The 27,867-nt window shown below is 39.9% G+C and overlaps 1 protein-coding gene and 1 pseudogene across 4 annotated transcripts in view; one reads left to right on the top strand and one right to left on the bottom strand.

Moving 5' to 3' along the window:
• Window positions 1-8,791, top strand: part of LNPEP (leucyl and cystinyl aminopeptidase) — a 103,273-nt gene extending 94,482 nt beyond the window's left edge. For all 4 annotated transcript variants that reach the window (XM_061152068.1, XM_061152067.1, XM_061152069.1 and 1 more), the window contains exon 18: window positions 418-8,791. In XM_061152068.1, the coding sequence (XP_061008051.1) occupies window positions 418-549 (132 nt within the window). In that variant the 3' untranslated portion in view covers window positions 550-8,791. The remainder of the gene's footprint in view (window positions 1-417) is intronic.
• A 7,896-nt stretch (window positions 8,792-16,687) lies between these two features.
• On the bottom strand, window positions 16,688-17,145 carry LOC133061499 (FUN14 domain-containing protein 1-like; annotated as a pseudogene).
• Between the last annotated feature and the right edge of the window lie 10,722 nt (window positions 17,146-27,867).

A 27,867-nucleotide genomic window follows, 5' to 3' on the forward strand; every position in this document is an offset into this window, starting at 1 on the left:
ATTTCTAAAGGGTGGATATACAGCAAGGAGGAAAAGTTCTGCTTCCATCCTCCACAGTATGCCATTGTCTCCCATCTGATACAGATGATTTTTTGAATTAAGATCAACATATGCCAAGTTTATTTTTAATTGGCGATTAGACTGTTTTTGAAGAGTTCCATTCAGAGGGTAAAATTAGACCCCAGGCCTAACTTTAGACTCTACCTTATTTACTGTTACTTGGCCTTTCCACCCTCCCCGCCCCCCCCACTTGAAATTTGAAAAATTCATCCTTGTGGGAGTAAGGGGAATTCCTTTGTAAAACAGCTTCACATCAGCATGACCATCACTAAGTTAAAGCCTATTTGAAAAGGATATTCAAAGCTGCGGTATACCATTCTTTTCTTCTTTTGAAATACTTCTGTGTGCAACTTACAGGTCCAGGCATTCTTTGAAAATCAGTCAGAGGCCACCTTTCGACTTCGCTGTGTCCAGGAGGCGTTGGAAGTCATTCAGCTGAACATGCAGTGGGTGGAGAAGAACCTTAAAACTCTGACATATTGGCTGTAGCGTGCACACCTGTACCTCATCACCCGTTCAGAGAGCTTGTTAACTGGGCCTCTGCTGCTTTTGCAAAAGCCAAGGTGAAACCAGGATCGCTGCTGAGTTGTTTGCACTCTTAGGAGTTCTAGTTTGCTCAGGGCCAGTCTGTATTTTTTCATCTGTCTTTTCTGAAATGTCTTTGGGCAGTGTGTAGTTATTTATTACCAGATTATATTCACCTGTATGCCAACCATCTACAAAAACAATGGGTAATTTTTCTACTTTGAAGATATTCAAATGGGGAAAAAAAAAATCTGTTTTGCAATTCTGTTCTCAGTTTCTGGCTAAATGTTGACACCGTGAAATAAGGAATGGGAGCCACCATCTTTGCAGGCTGCGGGTTGGTTAGCCATTTGTTGCTTCTTGTTGATAGATATTTGAATGTGGTTCCAAGTTAGCATCAAAAAGTATGGTAATAAAGTCATTGAATCATGCAGCTGTACAGAACTGACCTCAGGTGTGCGGATCTACTTTGATTTGGGGGTTTTGAATAATCCTTTCTTTTCTGGAAAAAGTTTATAACTATTATATTTTTTTCTGAAGAATAGTCAGGTGCTACAGAATTTTTAAATTTTTGTTGTAAAGCTAAATAACAAGGCCAAAAGATTAAATTTTCCAAATATTTAACACCTTATTTTTCATCTTTCAGGAAAATATTTCAAACCAAGTTAGCGTTAATATTTTACTTAGGAATTCCAGTGTTCTCCAAATCTCTGTACACCTTTATCACTCCCTGCCATAGATATCCCTTATGTTATAAATAAGTATTTCTGCATTTATGGCATTTTTTTAATACTGGTGTCTCTTATCATGACTTTCTTACTAAGAATTACAGTTTACAGTTTGTTTAAGTTGCTTTTTGGCATGGTAGATCACAGACACTTTCTCTTAATCATACCCGTTGAGTGGTTTTTCATTTTATATGATAGAGTTGCATATTAGTATATTTTAAAATAGGGCCTTTGAGAAATTGAACATTTTTATTTGAAGTTCACCATGGTACCTTAAAGGAATAAAGAGAATGTGGATAGGAATAACTTGATTTAGGTTTAATATGGTGGGCTTTGAATTTTTTCTACTGTCAGAAACAGTACTTTTCTTTAGTTGAAAAATCAAAGTTTTCTTTTGTAATGGCCAAACTAACAGGTTATAGGGAATGGCCAAGGAAAGAAAGAAAGTATCCAAAACTACATGGCAATTTTACTCCTTCTAAAGGGGAAATACTGTACTTGAATTTTTTGAGCTATGCAGACTTATACCTAGATTGTTGTGTTTCTTTGATTCTTAGGAGAAAAGCTTTCTCCCTAGTATTTATTGTACTTTCTATTTTGCTTGAAAACACCTACGTACATAAAAAGGGTATTTACCCATTTTTCAGCACTTAAAACACTCCACTGAATCAGACAACGGGAAAGGTCACCTTTTTTTTATTTAGCAGGTATCAAGTGAGAATATAGGAATTATGTATAAAATTATATTTTATTTTATGAAAATATTTTTATATAGCAAAATTGAAAAGACTGGCAATAGAAACTAAAGATAACCTTCTTTAGCCCTAGTATGTTTTCTCCCAATTTAGTGTTTTCTAAACAGCACTTATCTCTGTATTTTAGAGTAGAAAATACTGTTATCTGAGAATCACAGAATCATCTGAAGATGTTTTTTTGAAACTAGGGTGATTGTAGGTCTTTATTCCTCTTGTGCTTCAGTAAATGAATGATAATTTAGTCAATATTTGAAAGTGTGTTTTTATATTTTTAGAGTGGGGAAAAATACTAAAATTTTGGAGGATTTTTTGTTGCTGGGTTTTTTTTTTTTTTTAAACCATATTACTAAAGTCCACTTTGATACAGAGTTTAAACTTTGCTACTTCTCAAAATCATTTAAGATTCTTCCATTTTGCCTGCCCATCTTCACATTGTTCCTGTAATATTTGTTAGCTCTGCATATGGCAAATCTTGTCTTGAATTATATCATTCTTTCCTGGGAATGTGTGTGTCAGGAGCGGGGTAGAGGTTGTTATAATTAAAACTTTATCAAAACATGGGCTAAAAAGGAGGTAACTCATAATCCATTTCTATCTTTGTACTCAAAAGCCATTCATTCCCATAATACCAGATCCATACCAACTGTATTTTTCATTTATAGGCCTCACTTCAGATTTTCCTGTGAGATTCCATACTTTTTTAATATTATGCTATCCTATCTATACAGGGCTTCCAAAAACCAACTCTTAAGTCAGGAATATAAGGTTAAATAATGGGTAGGCCGTGTGGTATGATAAGTATTGTTGGAGCTTTTGAAGTTTTTCCCCCCAGAATTTTACTTCACCACCGTATTTCTGAGAACTCAAACAGATAGAAGCACAGAAGTTCTTTGTTCTATGAGCACACACCATGACACAATTCAGAACTGTCTGACAAGTGTTATATTCAATGCAGAGAGACAGTCGACTTGAATTAATAAAAAGACACATCATGCTACATTATTAGGAAAGACAACAATGGAAATCTGGAACTGTAGAAGAAAAGCTTAGGCTTTGGAGATCTGAAAGGCTACGAAACCAGAACCCCAAGGAGTTCAGTTTGTTGATGTCTAGTTGCTTGCTGATACCAACTGATTAGATATAGTAAGCTGAAGTAGAGTCAGTAGCCACCATAAGCTTGTGCCTCACTCCATCTTTAAGCGAAACTGTGTTGTTTGCCACTGTTTTGGTGTTCACGAACTTTCTTAATGTCGCAGGTTCCACTTAACACTAATGTTCTCCACCATTCGTGTTTTCATGTGTACTTTAGCCACTTCGGGGACAGAGCTGTCAGAAGAGTTCTGGGTATAGACTGAGCCACATCAGTCTTCCTGGGTGCAGAACAGAATCCTTTCTGAACACTGGAAAGGAAGAAATGAAAGTTAAGTGCTGAGTTTGCTGGATTACAGAGAGCCTGGTCCTGAGTTAGCTTCTGAGCATCTAGTTGATCTAATGCACATGGAACGATAATCTGTAGTCAGGTTGCTGAATATTTACATAATCCTTCTGTATGTCATGGGGGTGCAGGGAAGGTATATGCATCTCAGGAGATGTGCAGACAGCAATTTCGGGGCTGAGTTTGCAAAACAAGACCTGAATTTCATAGGTATGATGTAGTTCTTCTCCCCTTTGCCTTTTTTTTTTTTTAAATTGGAATTAACTCTTTTCTTCCTCCCTTACATCCCCATTTGTATTTTTAAAAGCCTATGTGTTCACTTTTGCTGGGTTTTGCTTTCTTTTCTTTTGTGCTTCATTCTCTTCATTGGCAACTAAGTACCAGATGAAAAGTGGAAGTCCAAAAGTATGATAAACCTCCTCTTCTCCCCTTCCCTTGTTGCCTATGTGGGCAATAGCTCATAGAGTAGTTGATTGATTTCTTTGAGTGGTTCTTTGGGGGTATTTACTTTTTAAATGTATGCATGTGTTTTGATGTTTTTATATTCTTTCATCTTAATATAGTTTATCCTGATGAAAAGTGAAAGAGACATTGTCCTGTGAAAATTTCTTTTAGCCTTTCAATTTTTCCTGCCTGGGCAATAGCTACAGAGTAGTTACTTGATTTCCTTCTTTGGAGGGAGATGGTCATAGTGAGAGAAGAGCAGAGTATGTTCTTTTTAAAATGTGTCTAAATGTGTTTGCCACTATTTTGTGGGTGTTTGAATTTTAAAGTAGTTTGGGCTTTCCTTCATCCTCCTCATGGATAAGTAGAGATCTAATGAACCGTGAAGGTCCCAAAGTATGACGAATGTCTTATCTACCCTCTCCTTATTGCCTGTATGGACATACCTAAGTGGTTGTAGTTTCTGTTGTTTTGATCTAGTCTGTTCTTGAGGGCAGGGATGGGGGAGGGATGTATATTCTTTTTTTCAAGTGTATATAAATGTTATGCCACTTTTTAGTATCTTATTTTAGGTGTGTTCCTTTGCATGAATGCATATGTACTTAATGAAAATGGAGCTTCAGAGTATGACAGATCTCCTCTTTCCTTTTCCTTACTGCCTTTTTGGGCAGTAGCTAGAGTAGTTTTTGTTTTGTGAGTTGGGAGACAGTGGGGTATGTACTTAATGTATATAAATAAATCTATAACTTTGTATTATAACTAATCATTTCGTACTACGTCCTTCTCATAGGACGTGAAAGTACCTAATGAGACGTGGAGGTCCACATGTATGACAATCTCCTCTTGACCCCTTCCCGTGTTGCCTGAGAGGGCAATGGCTAGTAGAGTAGTTGATTAGTTTTAGGGGCTCTTTTGTGGGTATTAGGGTAAATGCTTTTACATACATATACTCATGTTTTTACTTCCTTTTTATAGTATTTCATTTGGTACCCAGCCCTTCACCCGGGGGCTTCCCTGATGGCCCAGCTGGTAAAGAATCTGCCTGCAATGTAGGAGACCTGGGTTCGATCCCTGAGTTAAGATCCCCTGGAGTGTGGAATGGCTCCCCACTCCAGTAATCTGGCCTAAAGAATTCCATGGACAGAGAAGCCTGGCAGGCTACAGTCCATAGGGTCACAAAGAGCTGGACCCGACTGGGTGATTTTCACTCACTCACTCTCCTTCACTTGGACTGGTAGGTTGCTAATGCACCACAGAGTTCTGGATACAGAGCAGTCTTCTCTCCTTTCCCTTTTTATCCATGTAGTCAATAATTTTAAAGTAGTTTAGGCTTTTAGAATATTTTTTGGGGGGGGGGCTGGGAAGGGACTGAGGCAGGATATATTCTTTTGAAATCTGTATATATACAGTGCCTGTTTCTATATCATGTTATTCCATTTTGCACTTATCCCTTGCTTGGAGGTGTAGGTACCTAACGAGATGTGGAGGTATGGATGTAGGAAAATCTTCTGTCTTCCCCTTTCCTTGTCGCCTCTGTGGGTAATAGTTGTAGAGCAGCCTAGATTATTTTTACCTCTATCACTCCCTTGCCTGGGAGCATAGGGATATGTACTTTTTACAATGTATATAAATGTTTGTGTTCCTTTTTTTTCTGTCAGTTCATTTTGTACCTAAACCTCTCCAGGGATTCTTAGGTACATGATGAAAATTAAGGTTCATTCTATGAAAAAATCTCCTCTTCTCCCCTTCCCTTATTGCCTGTCTAGGCAATGACTAGTAGCGTAGTCGTTTGAATAATTTTTTGCAGGGTGCAGAGTGGTGAGGGTTTCTGGGTTTGCTTGTGTGTCCAAACGTTTCCTGCATTTATTTGTCCTTTCACTTCAAGCCTAGTGTCTTTTTTGACTCCTAAATATCAAATATAATGCAGAGGCCCAGATCGGGGTGTAATCAATCTCCCCGCCCCCTCCTCTGTAGCCTGTGTATACCGGTAGTATAGGAGTACTTGAGGATTTGGTTTTCTGTTGTTTGTCTTTGAGGTTTTTAATAGGGGATGAGCTTGTTAGACAAGATACATAAATTTTTTAAATGTATACAAATGTTTCTGCCTCTTTCGGTGTTCATTTCATCTTGAATCCAGTCTTTTGCATGACTCTTTAGGAACTTAATGAAAGTTGAGACTGATTCTATGAAAAATTTCCTTACTTGCTTTCCCTCATTGGGTAGTGGCAGAAGAATAGGTGTTCAGCTTCTGTTTTTGGAGCAGTAGGGATGGGAGAGCTCTGTGTGTGTGTGTGTGTGTGTTTGTGTGTACATATATATACACTTTTAAAATGTATAAATGTTTGCTACATTTTGTGTGTTATTTCATTTAGTACCCAGTTCTTTGCTGGGATCTGTAGGTATATAATGAAACATGAAGGTCCAGATGTATGATAAATCTCCTCTACTCCCTTCCCTGGCTGCCTACATGGGCAATAGTTCAGCAATTTAGGAATTTTTTCTTTTTTTTTTTCTTTTTTTTAGAGGGAGGAATTATTGGGTGGGTAGTAGTTAGTGGGAAGGGACGGGTTATGCCCTTTTTAAAAGTGTATATAAATGTTTCCATGTTCCTGATTTTATACCTAGTCCTTTGGGTGGATGTCAAGTTACCAAATGCAAGTTGAGGAGAAGTGTATGACAACCTCCCCTTCTCCCCTTCCCCTTGTTGCCTGTGTGGTAACAGCAAGTAGAAGAGTTGCATGTTGTCTGCTTGTTTTATAGAGGTTTATATTTTTGGCAGGGGAATATTCTTAATACACACGAATGTTTTCATTTGTTGCTTTATGTTGTGTTCAGTCCTTTACATGGCTATGTAGGGAACTAATGAAAATTGACTCTCCTAGATGAGCAGGTTACTTTTCTTCCTTTCCCACATATTTGCTCCTTCAGCTGGAGCTAGTATAGTTACTATTTTGTGGCTATTTTTATCCTCTCAGATATATGCCTTTAAAGTTGTAAGTGTATACATGCACATATATGATTTGCTTCTTTTCTTCCCCCGTTATTTTCCTTTAATAGTTAGTCCCTTGCAGGGCTCTGAGTGTATCTAACAAAAAGTGCCCTACCAGGTCCCTGCCATCTGAGCTAAAGGTGTAGCACTGAGGTGCTATGACTGATGGCCCCAGGCATGTGGCCCGGAAGATGGGGGAAGACACTTGGATACGGGTGGGCTGTGAGAGCTAGTCACATCCAGCAGGTCTCGGGTTGACTCAACACTGAATGAAATGGAGAGAACGGAGGGACCTGTACTTTGGCAATTCCAGAAAGTCAAAAAGACAATACTTCAGGTGCGATTAAATTTTTTTTTGCTCTTCACCTCTCAGCAGCACTCATTCAAACTCATGTGAAGACCCTCGAGAGTAGCTCCTTTCTGAGGCCTGGATTCTGACTCAGCTCCATCCGTAACATATTCTTCTGTACTCGGTAGAAGTCATTTTGGGTTTTGGAGCGAATCTTTTTGAGTTAATTGCCATCATTCTAGTAAATGACAACATGGGCCCCAAAGCTGATCCAAGCAGAATTGGGGTGGCAAGCTCTTCATCTCCCAACACCCTGCACATGGGAGGGCGAGTTGGCCCTTCCCTCCCCAGAGCTCTTCTGCATGGCTGCATCTGTCTCCTCTCCTTCTCCACTAGCCGAACCATTCCTGTTCATTTTTCCTTTTTGTCTTCAGTGCTTGCCGGGTTTGCTGTTATCTCCAAGTGTCCTCGGAAACGTAAGCCCATGTTGTCTCTTTAGCTCTTTGTCTTTGCATGCATTTCATACATCCAGACCTGTGTGTTAACTTTCAGCATTCTTTAGTCATATTTCACATTGACTGTTCATCCACCACATGGTAAATGTTACGACTCCATATTTATCTGTCGCAAAGAAAATGCATGTGGAAAATCCATCCATCCCTCTCTTCCCTCCCTCCGAGCTTCTGAGCACTGTTTTTTTTTTGTTCTGCAATTTATAACCAATATAATGCTGAAGATTTGCCATACTGTTATTTTTAGAAACATTGAATGGTAGGACTCCTAGAAAATTTGCAAAGAGATGTTATTCACCATATCAGACTCTCAGGTTCTAGTGATGAAAATTTTGCTTATACTTTGCTGTTACTTATACCTGCTGCTGTACGGAAAATAAAAGTTTATTCATGCCACATTTAACTTTGACCATAAATAAAAGGGAGCATCTTTTTGGAGTTAGTCATGGTCATCTTTAGCGGTATTTCTCAACAGTTCTTAATTTGAAATACTTCAAAGCAAGTAAAGGTCAGGGCTTAGCTGAATGAAATGCTCCAGAACTTGAAGTGTAGAAAGCATCAGTCCAGTAACATATTCATGTGTATAAAGTGACAATTACAGCATAATTGGAATATTTGCATTAATCAACAAACTCACATTGAGACAAAACTCAATCTTACAGCTTTCTTGATTAAAGCCAAGTGTTCCATGTTGCTGTGAAGAATAGTCTCTCAAACACTTTGAAAAGTAATTACTTCAAAACTTGTCAAGGTATCACGTTTTTGTATTTAAACACTTACAGAGATCTCCAATTTCTTGAATCTGAGCTTGTGGGTAGAATTCTAAATTTGTATCATAATCTTGTCTTTTGTGAAAGATTTTGAAAATAGTATGTATATATATAATATTATATATGCAAATTGTGTTTTGTCACTTGTAAAGGGAAAAGGCTTATTTTTCTTTATACTTCTGATACCTTGTTTTGCATATGACCAGCACTGACTGAAAGGCATGTGTACCTGCAAACACTGTTGCTTTTTTTGTGAAATAAAAATAAAAGTATTTAAATATAAATACTGTGTAGACCATTTTCATTTTTAAAAAGTACATCTAAAGTGGTTTATCATCTCAGCTGTACCAGAACAGGAACCGTGTTCATTGTCTTTTGCGGCGTTTCCTATCTCACCAGAGCTCCAGTATCTTTACTGCATGTAACTCAAGGGTTCACAGACTCATTAGTGCCATGTTGGACTGTCCTGGGTATTGTATGATTATTACCAACATCCCTGGTCTCTTAATGCAAGTAGCAACTCCCCTACCCACAGTGAAACAACCAAAAATGTCTCCAGACACTGCTAAGCACTCAATGGGGTGGAGTGGGGTTAAAGTTATCAGTGGATGCACTCCACGTAGGGCAATTATTTTTAGAATGAAATGATTCTTATAAATACACAGGTCACTTGAGTAGCCATTTGGTCAGATCTCCAATAAGAAGTTCCTTGTTTTGATTCCCGTAAATATTCTTGGGAGAGAACTGAGAATATCTTAGGCTCTCCAGTGTTGGAATTAGAACCAGTATTCCTCTATATAAATTGTTAGCACTTAAAGTTAGGCATTTTAAGGCAAATAGAGTTTGGGGTAAAAGAACTGAGACACTATTTCTGGGCATACAAAAATACACGTTGAAGCAATACACTTTTAAAATATTACCAGAACTTACCTGGTGGTCCAGCAGTTCAGACTCTGCACGTCCAATGCAGAGCCACGGGTTCAATCCCTGCTTGGGGAACTAAGATCCCACATGCTGCCTTCTAAAGAAAAAAAGGGCAAAAGTTAAAGTTATTACCATTAATTATATATTGGGGGAATGCTCTTAGAAATTAAAAGATTTTTGCTCAGAAGCTACTAGTTCAATTTCTGATACTTTGTTCACAGAGATGTATGGTAAAAATTGAACTAAAACCCATTATAAATATTTTGGGTTGGCCAACAAGTTTGTTCAGGTTTGAAAAACTTGAACAAACCTTTTGGCTAACCTTATATAAAAAAATGTTTTTATTCCAGTGGAATTTATAGATGTTAACTGACATAAATGCATCATCTATAAGTTGGGAATTATGTTTTATTTGAGGACTACAGTCCAGGAAGGCAGCCTCTCAGTTCTGACAAAATGTTCCAAAAAGGTAAAGGAGGGGTCAGGATATATAGGAGTTTTTGCATTTTTGCTGAAAATATGTGGTTGAATATCAAACAGTTACTGTGAATCACAGACACAAAAGACATCAAGTTAAAAGATTTTAGTGCCTTTCTATATATGAAAAGAGTCTAGCCGCATTGAAATTCCTTTGCTATGTATTTTATCTAGGGCTAGGATCCTGTTTTTGTCATTCCTGAATTACCCTCAGGGTACATGTTGGGGGCAGGTGCAGTGGCTGAGGGCTTGATCGTGGGGCTAATTCATTATTGAAATGATGGGCAACTTTTTTGTCCGTAGCACCTCCTTGTGGTCATAAATTAGATCAAGGTTTGGGAGACATTCCATGACCAATTTTCCCACAGCACTAGGAATTATGACCCACGAAAATTTTCCCTTGTTGCTTCTCCCCATTTCTACAGTTGCACTATTACAGTTATTCTGGATAGAGTTACATTTGATCAACTGCCTCAAGACTTTCAGCCATCATTAATTTTGTCAGAGGATGGGTTACCATTGCATAATGCAATAGAAAACTATCTTTCCAACCCAGGGATCGAACCCAGGTCTCCCGCACGGCAGGTGGATTCTTCACCATCTGAGCCACCAAGGAAGCCCATCTTATAGACAGGATATGAGTAAATACAGCTAGTATCATTAATAAAATCATAGTATAGCAGGTAGAGACAAGGCATAAATAGTTGGAGAAACAAGAGGACAGATTAAAACAACTGGTGTAACTGGATGTAAGCTGGTCACAATAAGTCATCAAGTCCACAGCGGAGGCAGCTGGAGAAGAAAAATTCTGAAGGGATCAAGTAGAGATAAATCACACCTTTTGTAAATGAAGATAACAATTACCAACTTGTTGCAGGTAAAAACATAAGAAGAAAGGCTTTCTGAAAAAGATTAAAAGGCAGTGTTTAAGAAAAGAAGTCGTAAAATTATAAATCATTTATTGCTCATAATTCCTGTTGATCTGGATGAAGTCAGGTTTTCAATTAGAGCTCAGTAATTTCTTACCTCTTCTAGTAGTATGATCTAAAAGTCATCAGAAACTTGTTTGTCCAATAGTCCTTTTTATGAACCTTCTTTAGGATCTTCATAAAAACATCTGAGTAAAGTAATGATTGTCTATTAACATAAGTGACTAAAGACTTAAAATGGCATGGTTAAATTAAAATCTGATTATAACACAATTGACAAGAAACTTGGTTATTTCTATGACATACAGCATTTTAAGATAACTAGAATTATGACTTGATAACATACCAGGATGTACTAGAATTTTAGATTTGGAACATCCATATTAATGATATCTACCCATATAAGAAAATTTTGCCACCACTTATTTGATCGTATTTCCCATGTAATATACCCAATAAATTCATTTAATTTAGTATCTGTTTTGGGAATATTTCAGGGGCCCTTTGAAGCATCCCAAACTTAGCTACAGGTCAGAAGAATTTTGTTTAGAATTTCATTTGGGCAAGTTTGTAAGAGACACCAAAGTTTTAAAACACTATCAGATCATTTAAACACTATCAAATAAAATCATAGGTCATTGAAACAAGACTTATTCAACCGAAGAGACAAAAGATTTTTAAGGTAAGTACAGATCATTTAGAAGACAAATAAACTCATAATCATGTATCAAAAGTAGCCTAATATTTCCAGAAAGCTTTTTCCTCTTAACAGAAGAGGAAACTCAAGCCCTGCACCAATCTACCTTGAATTACAAAGTTCACTTACCTAATTAAATTTAATCCAATCTCAGCCTAATTATGTCCAAAACTGTTCTCAGTCCTCCCTTTCCACAAACTTTGCACAATTTTCTGTACCTATTTAGTTTATTCTTCATTTTTCTTTTGCATTTAGAATTAATCAGCTTTAGCGCAAAAATCTCTTTTCCCTTAACACAATACATTTCCATTCCTCATACCTTCTTTTGCTGAAAACACACATCCTGCTTTCCTTGCATACTAAAATATTTCCAGTAGCTTAATTCCCAATCCTTAAAAACCTTGATTTCTAGTGAAAACTAAGAAGCAAGCAATTATGAACACACCAGTATTTCTTGATTGGTAAACTTATGAACATATTCTATAACCTCTAAAAACATGCACTTTCTCATAGAGTATCTCTCCTCAATGTGCTACAAGATGTGTCTAATAACCAAACATCTTTAGTTTTCAGCAATTAATGTTCCAGGATTTTATCTTACTTGAAATAATCTGGATATTCAGTGAATTCCACCATTTACCTTAGCAAAGTTCTAAAGTTTCAAGTTACCAAAAATCTGGAGAAACTATTTTAGGTAGATCCAAAACATTATTCCTAAAGAGTTCACCAGAAAACTCTTATTTTATAACTTAAAAAAACAATACATCAGGTTAATTCTGCTTGCTGACAAACGTTGCAACAGACATAATTAACTTACTGACCTTCAAAACACCTAGGTACAATAAAAATAAGATAGGTCTATTGGTTAAGCCAACAAGCTTAAGATAGCTTTAATACCAGATATTAGTATTTCCTGGATTACATGAACCTAAAATTCTATCTGGCCAGTTTTCTTCATACTTAGAAATATTTAATTTGCAAGCACTTTTAAGTAAATTAGAGCTCTTTTATAAATTTTGGGAATACTAGAGGAGAGAGAGGCCTATGTATAATTTGCACAGACATAACTAGAGATCTTAGAGCTTTAAAACGTTAGTTATGAGTCAGGCATTACAACATAAACTTACTAGTTTATAACAGTGAAATAAGTTTATTTACTCAGATGATTAAGGCTTTACTATTTGTGGAAAAGACTTAAGATTTGTATTTGTCTACGACAAATCCTTAATGAAGCTGTGAATTTGCTTTTGGTGAGGGAGATTTTTTCAGAGGTTTGAGTTTAAAAAGGCTTTCTCCCCCTCCCCCTTCCCCCCCCCCCCCCCCCATTGGTTTCAGATTCCATCTGATTGAGGTAATCAGGCTCGGTCTCAAGTCGTTGTGGACTGTACTTAAATTTTTGATTTGTTGAGATTTGCTAGACAGTTGCTTTTAACTCTCCTAAGAACGGATTTGCCACCTAAATGGTATAAAAAGATCGATTTGCCCAGCTACATTTTCTTTAGTTTTTTCTTTTTTTTTTAAATGAATAAGATTTCCAACTACACTGAAAATCAGGAATTCCATATTCTAGAATTTTAGGGTTCAGTTCATCAGGGCTTCAAAAGTTTGCACAAGGTATTCAACAAAGACCCTCTTTCTGAGGGCAGAAGTCAAACTCAGAGCAAAAAAACTCTATTATTGTTTTTATGAACCCCAGAATATTAGCTCCTAGTTTTTAATATTTTGTGGGCTTAGGTAATGCTAGCATACTTTCCTTCAGTATGTTTAAGTAATATCACCTTAGGGGCAGATATATATGTCCCATCTTAAAGTAGGCAGGGGACACATTCCCTGGTGAGATACAAGGTCCATCACACAATCTAATTAGGCACAGGAGATGTAACCATGTCATATAAAGCCCATGGAAATGTACCAATGTTTAGAAACTTTCATCTCAGTTTTATACCTTAAACTTCAGTTTTCAATAGGACCCCATCGTCAACAAGCCTTAGTCTTACTAGGAGTCCCAGAAGCTTTCCTTTTTATCCTCCAGCCATATTATCTACTTTTTTTTTGTAAAAAGGCTTTGAGGTTCCCAGTGAGGAGCTGAACCAGTGGACTCAGGCCTTTTTAATCTTTTAACTTGATTGGTTGGCCTAACGTTGCCACAAGCAATTGCTGGTCAGATATCTCAGTGTAATTTTTTCCAGTCTGCTAAATATATATGTACTGTTTAAACTAAGGTAAATACAGTAGACTGGGTTGGGGCCCTTCAAGGTTAAATGGAACAAAGGGACCCCTTATTGATCCCCAACACTAGGTAGTATTGTATCAAACCTTTGTTTTAATCCTATTAATATCTGTTTTATCTGCCCCATTTCTTGAGAACTACCTGAAGGTTTGTTGTCTTTTTTTTTTATCCTTTTGGAACAAGTCCCTTTAAAACGTCCACCTCGTTGGCTAGAAGTCTTTAGACTTTCCATCAGCTTCTTACTTCCCTGTTAATCTAATTAACAATCTCATGTTTTATTAGCAACTATAAGACTAAGAGGAAGTCTAGACCACAAAAAATGTTTCCCAAACTTTTGCTTATTTTAAACTAAGGGAGTTCCTAGGTTATATACAGGTGTGTGATGGGTGTGGGGTGTGTGTCTGTGCCTCCAGCGTTCTTGCTGGTTTTCTGGGAAATCCCATGGACAGAGGAGCCTGGTGGGCTGCAGTCCATGGGGTCACAAAGAGTTGGACACGACTGAGCACTCACACACATATATATATAAAACCTTCTAATTTCCACACCTCCCCCCCTACCCCGCAAAGGTACCAATACAACAGCTGTTTAAAATGAGAGCTCTCTAAATATTTACCAATTTAATACCTTTTCCAATTTAAAGGGTCCATCACCTGGTCACTGACAAGCAGTATCTTTATAGCAGTTCACACCAATGAGGTGCAAGACATGTTCCCACAAGGGAGTGCTAAGCATGTAGCCTTCACAACAGCTACAAAGATTACTTCCCCAAAGTCTAAGAAAGTGAGGGGCCATCACTGTGCAGGCAGGTAAAATGAAGTGGAAGATGACCAAGGGCTGGGACCCTTATGACGACTGTCCTTGAGAGCTGGCACAGCCAGACTAAAGGATAGCTTGGAATTCCAGTCTATCCAACTGGCTGCCAAATGTGCACCAAATGTGTGCCTTCTGGATGAGAGACCCAGGTCTCAAACCAGAGCAGGCCGGGACGGGGGATTGCAAGGAGGGGTGCCTAGGTTCAGGTGGAATATTTACATTCCAAATACACAGGGAGAGAAAAGCAGGTCCTTCCTAGAAAGGCTTTTGTTACTTTAAGGACAGAATTGTGAAAAGGTGTTTTATCCAGCCGGATTTTCTCTAGCTGTGCACACACACAAAAGTTAATTCTGTAACCTCAAAAGAATATCAGTTTGGCCATCTTAAGGGCAAGATTTCCTTTAATTTCCTGTTAAGTACTGGAAGTTTAAGTTCTGTAGGTACATATTAAATCTTCCCAGTGTCTTTCAACGGAGGATAAGCCAGGTACCTCTCCTTGCAAGTAAGGTTCTAAGAAAACCTGCTTCTTAAGGCAGGCGTTGAGCCACCACCAAATATAACAGTATCTTGCTCCTTGGAAGGAAAGCTATGACCAACCTAGACAACGTATTAAAGAGCAGAGACATAACTTTGCCAACAAAGATCCATATAGTCAAAGCTACGATTTTTCCAGTAGTCATGTATGGATGTGAGAGTTGGACCATAAAGAAGGCTGTGTGTGTATGTTAGTCGCTCAGTCGTGTCCAATTCTCTGTGACCCCATGGACTGTAACCTGCCGGACTCCTCTGTCCATGGGATTCTCCAGGCAAGAATACTGGAGTATGTTGCCATGCCCTTATCCAGGGGATCTTCCTGACCCAGGGATTGAGTAGGGTCTCCTGCATTGTAGACAGATTCTTCACTGAGCCACAAAGGAAGTCTAAAGAAGGCTGAGTGCTGAGGAATTGATGCTTTCAAATTGTGGTGCTAGAGAAGACACTTCAGAGTCCCTTGGACTGCAAGGAGATCAAACCAGTCAATCCTAAAGGAGATCAACCCTGACTATTCAATCAACCAATGCTGAAGCTCCCACACTTAGGCCACCTGATGTCTAGAGCTGACTCTGGAAAAGACAGTGATTCTGGGAAAGATTGAGAGCAGGAGGAGAAGGGGACGACAGAGAATGAGATGGTTAGATAGCATCACCAACTCAATGGTCATGAATCAAAAAAAAAAAAGTCATGAATCTAAGCAAACTCCAGGAGATAGTGGAGGACAGGGGGCCCTGGAGTGCTACAGTCCATGAAGTCACAAAGAGTCGGACTTATCTTAGTGACTGAATAATAACAACAAAATCTCTTCAGCTAATGACCAGATGTCTGAGACCTAAGAGAGACTCACCTAAACTCATCTGGACTTTTTGAGGAAGGGCAAACAGGATCAAGGGGGCTTCTGCTGATACCAAAGCTCCCATTCCTTGTAGAGTTCAAGTGAGGGAGAGAAGTCTGTTCTGGATCCCTTTGTTGGTTACCAAAACTCAACTGGAAACAAAAAAACAAACAGAGACACACACAACCTAAAAATTTAGAACTATATTTTGTACTGAGGACTGGAGTCTGGGAAGGCATCCCCTCAGAAAGCTCAGGAGGACTATTACTAAGAGGGAAAGAGGGGACAGAATATGTAGGAGTTTTGTTTGTTTCTTTTTTTAAAATAAAATGAAGATAATATTCTACTGGGGAATATATCCTACAGATGTTTTTTTAATCTCTCCATATCTACATTCAATAGTAGTGTTTTACAGGCAAATTTTAAACAAACACAAATTTTTAAGAAAATAATGAAAGCTATGCTTTGCTCAGGGATACTATTTTATATATATATATATATATGTGTGTGTGTGTGTATATATATATATATATATATATCTCATATAGGTCATTTTACAGCAGATACTCGTTTGTCAAATTTCAGATGGCAAAATGCTAAGCAGTGAGCTTGGTACTGCCCAGCTAGCTGTTTCTTATCATCCAATCCTGGAGAATCTGTCAATGTGTAAGGTCGAGACCATCTTGTCACCACCAAGTCTCTTCTCAGAGGTGATTCCACTGTGATAGAACATTCACCTTCTTAAGATGCAAGGCCTAGCAAAAAGCCTCCCACAAATCCACTGGATATCACAGTGTTCTGTCTGACAAATTCTGTTGTTTCTTCTATTATTGATTTTGGGTGCTGCCTCATTTGCTGGTTTCCTCATCGTCCTTTTGCTTTGTTTACATCTTTTTCAACTCTCTTCCAGTTGATCTGCACACAGCCACCACAACCAGCAATCTGAAAGAGAAAAAAGCCACCACCTATTGCAGTTGCTGCAAGTTTTCGAACTTTCTGGAACAAAAATCCCGCACACCAGCCACTCACTCCACCCATTACAATCTGGGTGGCTACTGAGTATTTTTCTACCATAGGTCCAAAGCTGCGGGCAAACACCTGATTCTACCGGTGGTGTCTTCTGGCATACTCAAATCCAACGCTTCGTAAGAGTCACCATCACTTTCATATTCTTGGGAAGGGAGGTTCCAGATCGCCATGATACTGCCAGCGGCTGGACTGAGGTGGTCCCAACCCGCCCGCCTCTCCCCACTACTTTAAAAACTGCTCTAGGCCCAGGTGGAAGTCTATGGTAGGAGTTACTGCTGAAAAAAAATTTTTAGTCAAACATGAAAAGATTATTACTGATCTCACACATACACACACAAGACATCTTCAAGTTAATGATTTTAGTGCTTTTCTATGAATGGGAAGATGCAAGATTCTAGACCAACTGAAATTATTTCTTTAACAGGCATCTTAAATACCCAGAGCCAGTATCCTGTTTTTCTCCATTCTGAATTCCCCTCCTGGTGTGCCATCAGGGGCAGCTGCAGTGGCTGATGGCTTCATGGTGGATATAATTTGTTGTTTACTGAAATGGCAGGTGATGCTTTTTGGTCCACATTTTCAATATTTCAGAATTTTTAGAATTAATGGCACAGAAGAGTTTCATTAGGCATATTTTCTTTTATGCTTTACTTCTTGAATTCTTATCACAACCCACCTCCACAATAAAACACAAAAGCATCCAACATGTACTAAAACTTGTGTGTGAAATGAACATTTGATTCACATGGTATACAAGGGTGTCAATCACCAGAGAAGAACATTCTTTATTATTAGAGTCCACCCTCTAGGTCCAACAATTGGTCATCTGCTTCCAAGGCTTGATGTTTTAATCTTCACTATTATTATTTTCCCTCATGGATGGAGATCCAAGCAAACAACCAAAGTCCAGTTGACATAAATGCACTTTGGGGCTCCCTGTGATCTTTGCTGTTGGCTGAGCAGAATTATAATCAGGACTTCTTACATTTATAACAAACTTCACTCTTGTTCTCCACTCATTCTTCTAAAGGGAGAACATGATGACAGAGTTATTGAAACTGATACTTGGTGGTGTCAATGTGTTGCTTACTCCAGTGCCATCTGTATACAAGCCAAGTACGGGAAATCGGGAGGCTTCACGTTTCAGGCTTTCTGATGTTGTTGCTCTTCTACGTGAGTGTAGCTGAGCCTGGGGTGTTTCGTGCAAGACTGCACATTGGCTGGCTTCTGAGTTTAGTGGTTGTCTTTAACCTTCATTTTCTTTGCCTCTCAAGCCTTTGGAATTTTTAATTTGAGTAAGATTATTAGAATATTACTATTATTGCATAATAACAAAGTCAATGTGTTCTAGAAATTTAAAGGACCTGAAAGGCTGTAGAGCACAGACTGGCATCAGTCAGGATTAGAAGTGATTCTCAATTCAAGCATTTCCCACTTGTCACTTAATTCCTATTAGCCTCTATTTTTCTCCATTAATAAAACAGGCATCCTATCTACTTTTCAGGCTTGTTAACATTAAATAAAATACCTATAAAGTACCTAGCATATTACTTGTATCACGATGACAGTAAATATCAACTGCCATTGTTAAAACTGCCAGCAGCTTTCTGAAGCATATGGATGTTAAAATCATTGCATATGGAAATGAGGTGGTTTTTTCTAATTGAATAAGGTTATTTCAGTTAGGAAGTTAGGAAAGTTATTTTAGTCTAATCTTTTTTATAAATTTAAGCCTTAAATTTGCAAATGTATTTTTGTTTGAGAGGTACCATATATTAGAAAAAGCATGCTGGTATGAATCTTAAAATCAATTACAGAGAGAAAAATGGGAAAAGCACAAACTCATGGAGAATAAACAACATGCTACTAAAAAAAAAAAAAAAAGTCAGTGAAGGAATCAAAGAGGAAATCAGAAAATACCTGGAGACAAATGAAAATGAAAACACATCTTTCCAAAAATGTATGAGATGCAGCAAAAGTGGTTCTAAAGAGGGACGTTTATAGCAATAGAGACCTAGCTCAAGAAAACAAGAAAAAAATCTCAATTAACCTCATGTTGAAAAGAACAATAAGCAAAGCCCAAAGTCAACAGAGGGAAGGAAATAACAATCAAAGGGAGTCAGTAAAGCGGAGAGCAGAAAACAATAGAAAATATCAATGCAGGAGGCTCAGTGGCAGCCTGAGACCACGCTGACTCAGTGGCGATGGAGTCCAGTGTGCCCCCACATGGGGATCAGCGGGGATCAGGTCCTTCCCCCCAGAGCGAGGCCCCAGCCAGAGGAGGCAGGGAAAACAGAAGGAAGAAGAAGGGAAATCAGGGATGTCCGTCATCTCTAGGCACAGGTGTTCTGGCTTTACTGAAAGAAATCATCCAGACAAGATGGTGGAGTAGAAGGACTTGAGTCCACCTCCTCTCATGAAAACACCAAAATCATAGCCAACTTCTGAACAACCACTGAGAAAACAGACTCCAACCTACCAGAAAAGATATTCAATATCCAAAGGCTAAGTTAGAAACCACCATATTCTATAGCCAAAAAGTTGGGGTACTTTCATGGTATAATCAAATCCCATATCTACCACGTGGAAGACCCCCCAAGCTGGAAAATAATTTTAACCCAGAGATTCTCCCCCAGGAGTGACAGCTCTGAGCTCCATGTCAGGCTGCACAATCTCGGGTGGAGTCAGGCATTGGGAAGAGGGGTCCCCAGAGAATTTGACTTTGATTGTCAGCAGGGCTTGAGTCCACAGGAAGCGGGGGAACAGGGACTCCACTCTTGGGACGCACACACAAGGCTTCACACGCACTGGGACCCGGGCCAAAGCGGCAACTCCAGAGGGGTCTGGGCCAGACCCACCTGCAGGTCTTGAGGGTCTCTTGGGGAGGCAGCTGTGGCTCAAGGTGGGGACAAGGACACTCAGGGAATACTCATTCATGCGCTCTCGCAGAAGTCACTGTTTGGGGACCGAGACTTAGCCCCAACCAACAGCCATTTGTAGTAACATGGATGGATCTCAGGGTTATCATACCAAGTGAAGTAAGACAGAGGAAGCCAAATACCATATGATACCAGTCACAAGTGGAATCTAAAAAGAAAAAAAGTACAAATAAATTTTAAACAGTACAAATCTAAAAGAAAAAAAAAGGTACAAATAAACTTAAAAAAACAGAAATAAACAGACCCCCAGACATAGAAAACAAACCTATGGTGACCAAAAATGAAAGGTGCAGGGGAGAGATAAGTTAGGAGTTTGAGATTAAAACTCCTGTACACACTACTACATATGAAATACATACCCGGGAATTCCGTGGCAGTCCAGTGGTTAGGACTCCACATGCTCACTGCCCAGCGCCTCGGTGCAATCCCTGGTCAGTGAACTAAGATCCCATGAGCCATGTGGTGCAGTCACAAAAATAACTAATTTTTTAAAAAGTTAATGAATTAATTAAATTAGATAACAGCAAGGACCTGCTGCATGGCACGAGTACCTATACTCCATATTTTATAATAACCTGTAAGGAAAAAGAATCTGAAAAATACATAAGTGTGTATAATAATCACTTTGCTGTATGCCTGAAACTAATACAACATTGTAAATCAACTGTTCTTCCATGAAAAAAACAAAAACACCATTTCACTCATATGTGTGTGTGTGTGTGTGTGTGTGTATCAAAATATATACTGTGAAAAAAAATTTTTTAAGGGAACCATCCCACAGAGTTGGTGGGAATGTAAATTGGTATAGCTATTATGGGAAACAGTATGGAGGTTCTCAAAAAGTTAAAAACTATAATTAAGTTAAGAACTATAATTCAGCAATTCTACTGCAGGATTAATGAAAAACACTAATTTGAAAAGATACATGTACCCCAATGTTCATAGTAAAATTATTTGCAATAGCTAAAATATGGAAGCAACATAAGTGTCCATCAACAGGTAAATGACAAAGATGTAGCATGTGTATATATATATATATATACAATGAAATATTAGTCATAAAAAAGACTGAAGTTCTGCCATTTCCAACAATGTTGATGGACCTAAAGAATATTAGGCTTAGTGAAGTAAGTCAAAGACAAATACTGAATGTTATCTGAAAATATTAAGTAGTATAATATTGTTAATCAATTACACTTCAGTAAGAAACCAAAAAGCATGAAAGTTATATAGTTTTCACAACTGAAATATCATTCACTGGGTCACTGAATTTGAGCAATTATAAATAAGTATGCAATAAAATCCTGACTGTTGACTAAGCTGCAGTCAGGGTAGATAGGCAAATAGACCTGGTGCTTCACAGGTGCTCAATTAATACTCTTTTCTGCCTTTTCTCACAATTTATTTGCCTTAAACATGCAAAGGAATGAGGCACACCCAAGTCTCATTTTTAACTAGAAAACCTTATATATAACTTACAGCATAAGAGAGAAATTGGCCAAATTTTTTAAGATCTGTTAGTGCTTGAAGGAACCATCCATATGACCTAGGATAACTCCTTTTGGACAGATAAAGTAATGGTGTCAGTAATGGCACTTATGCCTTATCTGAGACACCCATCATGTAACATTATGTACTAAATTTATGTGTTTAAATTAGAAACAGTTTGTGTCACCACTGAGACAAATGTACAATTGCCTACAGGATGCTGTCTCATTGGAGACAAGTGTATCAGAATTTACTACTGAGAGGAGGCTTTTCATTATTTTAATGTGAAGCTAAATGAGGCTGTTCTACTATTTTAGCTTTGCAACTTGATGTGAACCATCCAAACACTGTGATCTCAAAGGACTAGCCCTTCGTTTCCACGAAGTGGTTGCATGGAAACAATCTCTCAGGGTGAAGATACGAATGTGAAGGGGGTGTCAGACTGACTTCTCCCAGCACCAAAGGAGATACCAGGGAGAAAGGGGGTTGGTGAACCACAGTGAGGGGCCCAGTGCCGTAATGGTGGATGAACCGAATGGATGGATCATGCACGAATTCTACGTGTGTTCAACAACTACAGGTAGAAGGTGAAAATGAAGCATTTTCCTACACTAGCGTGAGGTCAGCCCAAGGTGGGCCTTCTGTCTCAGGGTGGGGGTGGGAAACATAGGCTCCTAGACCACAGGGTGTGTGTGTGTGTGTGCATGCATGCATGTGTGTGTGTGTGTGTGTGTATACATGCTTAGTCTCTCAGTAGTGTCTGACTCTTTGCAGCCCATGACTCTTTGTAGCCCGCCAGGCTCCTCCGCAGAATTCTCCAGGCAAGAATACTGGAGTGGGTTGCCATTTCCTGCTCCAGGAGATCTTCCTGACCATGAGTGTATAGCCTGCTATTTTTGTTTTTTTTTCCTACATTTTGACAGACCTCTTCATATTGCCAGAAGGACAGGATCTTCAAGAAGTTCACGGTCATGGGAAAAGAGACAATATTACAACCAAGTTTTCAAATTCAGAAAAAGAAAAACAGATATTAACATATTAGCATATTAACACATCTGTGTGAAATCTAGAAAAATGGTACAGGTGAACCTATTTTCAGGGCAGGAACAGAGAAGCAGAGAATAGACATGCGGATACAGGGGGGAAGGAAGGATGGGGTGAATTGGGGGATTAGGTCTGACATGTAAACACTACCATATGTGACACAGTTAGTGGGAAGCGGCTATATAGCAGAGGGAGCTCAGCTCGGGACCCTGATGGCCCGGGGAGACGGGCTGCGGTGGTCGGGTAGGGGCGGCCACGCAGGAGTGCATGTGTGTGCACACACGGCTGGCTCACGTCACTATACCGCAGAAACACAACATCGTAAAGCAATTAATGTTGTTGTTCAGTTGCCCAGTTATGCCAACTCTTTGCGACCCCATGGACCACAACACTTACACTCCAATTAAAAACAACAACAAATCACCTACTTCACACATTTAGTCTTTGTTTAGGAGGATATAACCTGGATGTCAGTTGCCCCTTTCCCTTCCCCGAGTCTGAGCCTGTCGTCTTTTCCTGCCTCGAGCTGACCTGAACTCAAAGCTCAGCACCTCTTCAAGGTGACTTCCCAGAAAACTCACCGCAGCCAGAGCATCGCTGAGCAGTGGAACCTTTCCAGGATTCCACCGGGGAGTCTGAGGGGGAAGAAGCTACTCTCACATGCCACAGCAGACAGCGTCATCCTCATTCGCTGTCTCTCTCTTCATGGCCTCTTCCTTACCTGGTCATTTCTGGGGGAATTTTTTCACTTATCGTCCTCATCCGAAGCACCTATGCATGCACGTGTGCATACACACGCAGGCCTTGGGGACTGCTCACTCTTGCTCCTAGACATCCCCCAGAACTTGGCATGTCTCTGCCCTCCGTGGCATTGTGTCTCAAGCATCTGCATTCCGTGCACAAGGCCAAGTCCATCAGGAGCTCAAGGGAAGCTGATGGCCTGTCATTAGCCGCTGGCATCCCGTGCGAAAGGGCTGGCCTGGGGCTTTGTGTGCTCTGGACGGACGCCTCGCAGTCTCAACCCTTCCTCCCAGCAGCTGATCAACTATTTAAAACAAACACGTTGTTCTTATAAAAGGAAACTTCAGCTACTTCTTTGGACCGGGAACGGATTTCTCCCTAGTTTTTTTTCGAGGCTAGCCATGAAAACTGGCTTATAATAGTGGAGCACACCCTGACTCTGTGAGACAAAGCAGCCACAAATTGCACCGCAGAAAGAGGAAGCCAGGCCATACTTTTAACACGCTTCTCATGGATCATTTCAATAAATATTTATAATCATCTACTATGCTCCAGCCCCCCACACTAGGTGGGTACATGAGGCCTGACCGTGTAATATGAGCAGCTGGCTGCAGCTGGGAGGATGCCACCTGGGTCTTATAAACACAGCCTGCGTGGTGGGTGGTAAATAGTTAAGGGCACTCGGGTTCACGAGGAACTGAAGTGAGGGGTGTCGCAGTGGGAGGTTTTAGGCTCTGAGACTGGACGCGGCTGCAGCACTCATATGACAGCAACTGTGCTGAGTGGGGTGAGGTTGGGGGACACTCATTCCCCAGCCAACATTCTTCTGAGGCTCATTTGGGGGTGCAATGCGAGAAGCATCTCTCCGGACGCTGCTGAAGTGCCTGCATTGAATGCCTTGTGTCCCATGGTGAGAAGCAAAGACTGCTCTGATCTGCACCGAGTAACCACACAGGTATCCCTCCCTGGGGGTGCTCCAAGCGAAGGACAAGAGGCGGGAAGTTAATTGCCTGTTTCAGTTTCATGCTAGGTTTCCCCTAAATTCTAATTAGCAATAAAAGAGCTTGGCTCCCCTCAACCTAAGTTGTAAGGGTGCTTTCTGGTCGGAGTTCTGCAGTGTAGCTAAGCAAGAATAAGGAGAGTGTTTTAAGAGAAACTTATAAAGCAAGGCGTCTTGACTTATCTCTAAGTTCATTAGCACGGAGATGGTCTGTAACTTCCTATAATTGAATTCTCACAGTATGATTAATTAAATACGCTACACAGAAAAGGTACCATCTCCTTGGCTTCTAGATGAGAGGCACTCACCTCAGTTATTCTAATTACTACCCTCTAGCCTGGTGGCTCAAGTGGGTAAAGAACCTGCCTGCGATTGCCAGGAGACGCGGGTTCGATCCCTGGCTCAGAAAGATACCCTGGAGAAGGAAATGGCTACCCACTCCAGTATTCTTGCCTGGGAAATCACATGGACAGAGAAGCCTGGTGGGCTACAGTCCGTGGGGTTAAAAAAAGGGTTGGAGATAAAAAATATAATAAAAAATAAAAATAAAAAACAAAAAAAGGGTTGGGCATGACTTAGTGACTAAACAACAACAGCCCTCTAGCCTCAGTAATTCAGAGCAGGAGTTCTGATCTTTGACCTCTCCAAGATCCTCACCTTAAGTTGGGGGCAGTCTGCAGTAGTCTTTTAGAAGATGCTTGGGATACAGCTTCAGCTGGCTGGTGGGGGAACTCTGGTGGCTTCTATTTCAGTCCAGCGCTCACCAGGAGTGACCAGGAACAGTCTGGGTAGACTTGTCTGTCCCCAAATGCCTTGCTGCTGCTGCTAAGTCACTTCAGTCGTGTCCGACTCTGTGCGACCCCATAGACGGCAGCCCACCAGGCTCCGCCGTCCCTGGGATTCTCTAGGCAAGAACACTGGAGTGGGTTGCCATTTCCTTCTCCAATGAATGAAAGTGAAAAGTGAAAGCGAAGCCGCTCAGTCGTGTCCGACTCTCAGTGACCCCATGGACTGCAGCCTACCAGGCTCCTCCGTCCATGGGATTTTCCAGGCAAGAGTACTGGAGTGGGGTGCCATTGCCTCCTCCGATTGCCAAATGTCTTAGAGTCCCCACAACTCTCATGGGACAAACTCCAGACTTCCACAGAGCCTAGAGGAACTTTGGATGAAATTGAAGGAATCCTGGAAAGTGTGCTCCTTGTGGGAGGACACTGGGGAAAACTAGTTTCAGATGGGGTGGCCAGAACTGAATACTTCCCTCTGTATTCTGAGATGGGTGGTTAGCTAGCTCCAAAGGACATCCCAAACCATCCTGTGAGGTGGCCAAGCAGAGCCATGGTCCAATAAAGGCAGCCAAAAAATCTGACAACCAAGAAAAACACTGAGCTGTCCTGAGCAGGACCTGCTGCAGAAGGGGTTCTGAAAGGTGGTGCTCCCCCAGGGCAGCAGCATCTCCCCAGGAGGAGGAGCCACCTCATCCCAGAGGTGGAAAAGAGCTGCCAGGGGTCCTCCCCAGGGTCCGTGAGACAAGGACCCTCATGGGGGAGGCAGGAAGAGCGCTGGTCCTCAGAAGTGTTCCTGTGTGGTACTGATGGGGAGATGGTTGTAGACGGTTGTCCCAAGTGAGCCCATGAGCCCCTGATACTGACTGTTGGAATGTGGTTCCAAGCGACATCACCTGAGTGGGCAGAGAGCACTGCCTCTCGGCCCCCTCGACCTATAGCTGCTCCATGGAAATGTCCTTTCAATCTCTACCAGGCCAGTTCGGCAAACAGGCAGAAAAACATAGGGGTGCATTCAGACAACATTAGTAACAGGGATGGGTGTTTGGGTATTCTGGGCACCAGACTTTTGTGGGAATGCAGTCTGGCAAATATTCCCTGAATCATTCTTGCAGCTTCAATCTTCACACTGTTATTTAAGGTGATGTTTTAGAGACAGGTGTTAAAAAAAAAAAAATAGAGACAGGTGTTTCATGATTTCAAATACTGAACTCTGAGATGCTCTGAACATATGAACAGTCCACCATGCAGATCCTCTCAGAAAGGAGGAAGCGTCTCTAGGGTGGTGGGACCTCTCCTTTGCTTCATGCAGGCCAGCCACTGACTGGTGATCAGGTTGAGAGAAATAGGTGGGTCATGGTTTCTAAGTGGAACAAGTGTACAGGGCTGCTCAGGTACTCAAATCTGTGTGTATTCTTGTCTTATTCCTTTACCAACTGTTGATTTTTAATCTATGGCCCTAGCAAAATAGTAAAGGCAGAAGATACAATAGGAGAGGTGGACAAAAACTATAATCCAATATCCTTTATAAGTAGAAATGCAAAAATCTTACACTGAATATTACCAAACTGAATCTAACAACATATATGAAGGATTATACATCATGACCAAGTAGTGTTTATTCTGGGATTCTAAGGTTGGTTTAACAGTTCTGACATTAACCCAAATCATTAACGCATCACAGAAAAAAATAAAAACATGATCGTCTTATCAGATGTTGGAAAAACATGTGACAAAACCTTAACAAAAACCAACACACTTTCATGATAACAACACAGAATAAACAACAGAGAAGAACGTCTCCACCCTGCTAAACAGTTTCTATGAGACTGATAAATACCGCACTTAAAAGATTTAAAGATTTTCTCCTAAGATCAGGAAAACAACAAAGATGTCTACCCTCACTACTGCTATGCAATGTTATACGTGAAGATGTACCCAGGGCAATTTGACAAGATTAAACAAGTCAATGATTAATTTAAAAAAATAGTAAAAACATCCAGATTAGAAAAGACATCAAACTATCTCTATTGCAGATGACATGCAAAATATAGTTAAAAAAAAAAAAAAAAATAGCGAGCTTAAAAGGTTGAAGATTTACAAAAATCAGCTGTGTTTCTAAACACTAGCAATGAAAAATCCAAAGATGAAATTATGACACCGATTCCATATACAATAACATCAAAAAAAAACGAAATACTTCAGAATAAATTTAACCCCCAAAAGTTCAAGATTTGTACACTGAAAACTATAAAACACTGCTGAAAGAAATTAAGATCGGGGCAATACTGTTAAGATGTCAATAGTGCTCAAATTAATCTAGAGATGGAACTTCTGTTCAATCAGAATCCCAGCCGGTTTCTTTATTGAAATTGATAGGTTGATCTAAAATTCCATGGAAGTTCAAGGAACCTGGAATAGTCAAAAACAAGGGAGGACAGATTGGAGAGCTAACAGGTACAATTTCAAAGCCAGCTACTAACACACAGTAGTCAAGACAGCATGGTACATAAAGACAGACATGTAGATCAATGGAATAAAGTTAAACCTAGAAACAAACCTATATATCTATGGTCAGCTGATTTGACAAGAATGCCAGGACAATTCATTAGGGACAAGACAGTCTCTACTGAACACATTGTGTGGAACAACTGGATACTGTTATGTAAAAAATGAATTTTGACCACTAATCACACCACCCATATATAAAAATTATCAAAATATATTTAAAGGCCTAAAGATAAGTGCTAAAACTATTAAACTGTTAGAATAAAGATAGGTGTAAATATTCATGACCTCGTTTTACTTAACCAGGCTCATTTTGCGCAAAGTGCATGAGATGCCAAGGTTTGAGGCAAAGGAGGTTTATTCACGAGGCAGCCAAGCAAAGGAAATGGG

This window comes from Dama dama, chromosome 9 (genome assembly GCF_033118175.1).
Source record: "Dama dama isolate Ldn47 chromosome 9, ASM3311817v1, whole genome shotgun sequence".
Classification (NCBI taxonomy): domain Eukaryota; kingdom Metazoa; phylum Chordata; class Mammalia; order Artiodactyla; family Cervidae; genus Dama; species Dama dama.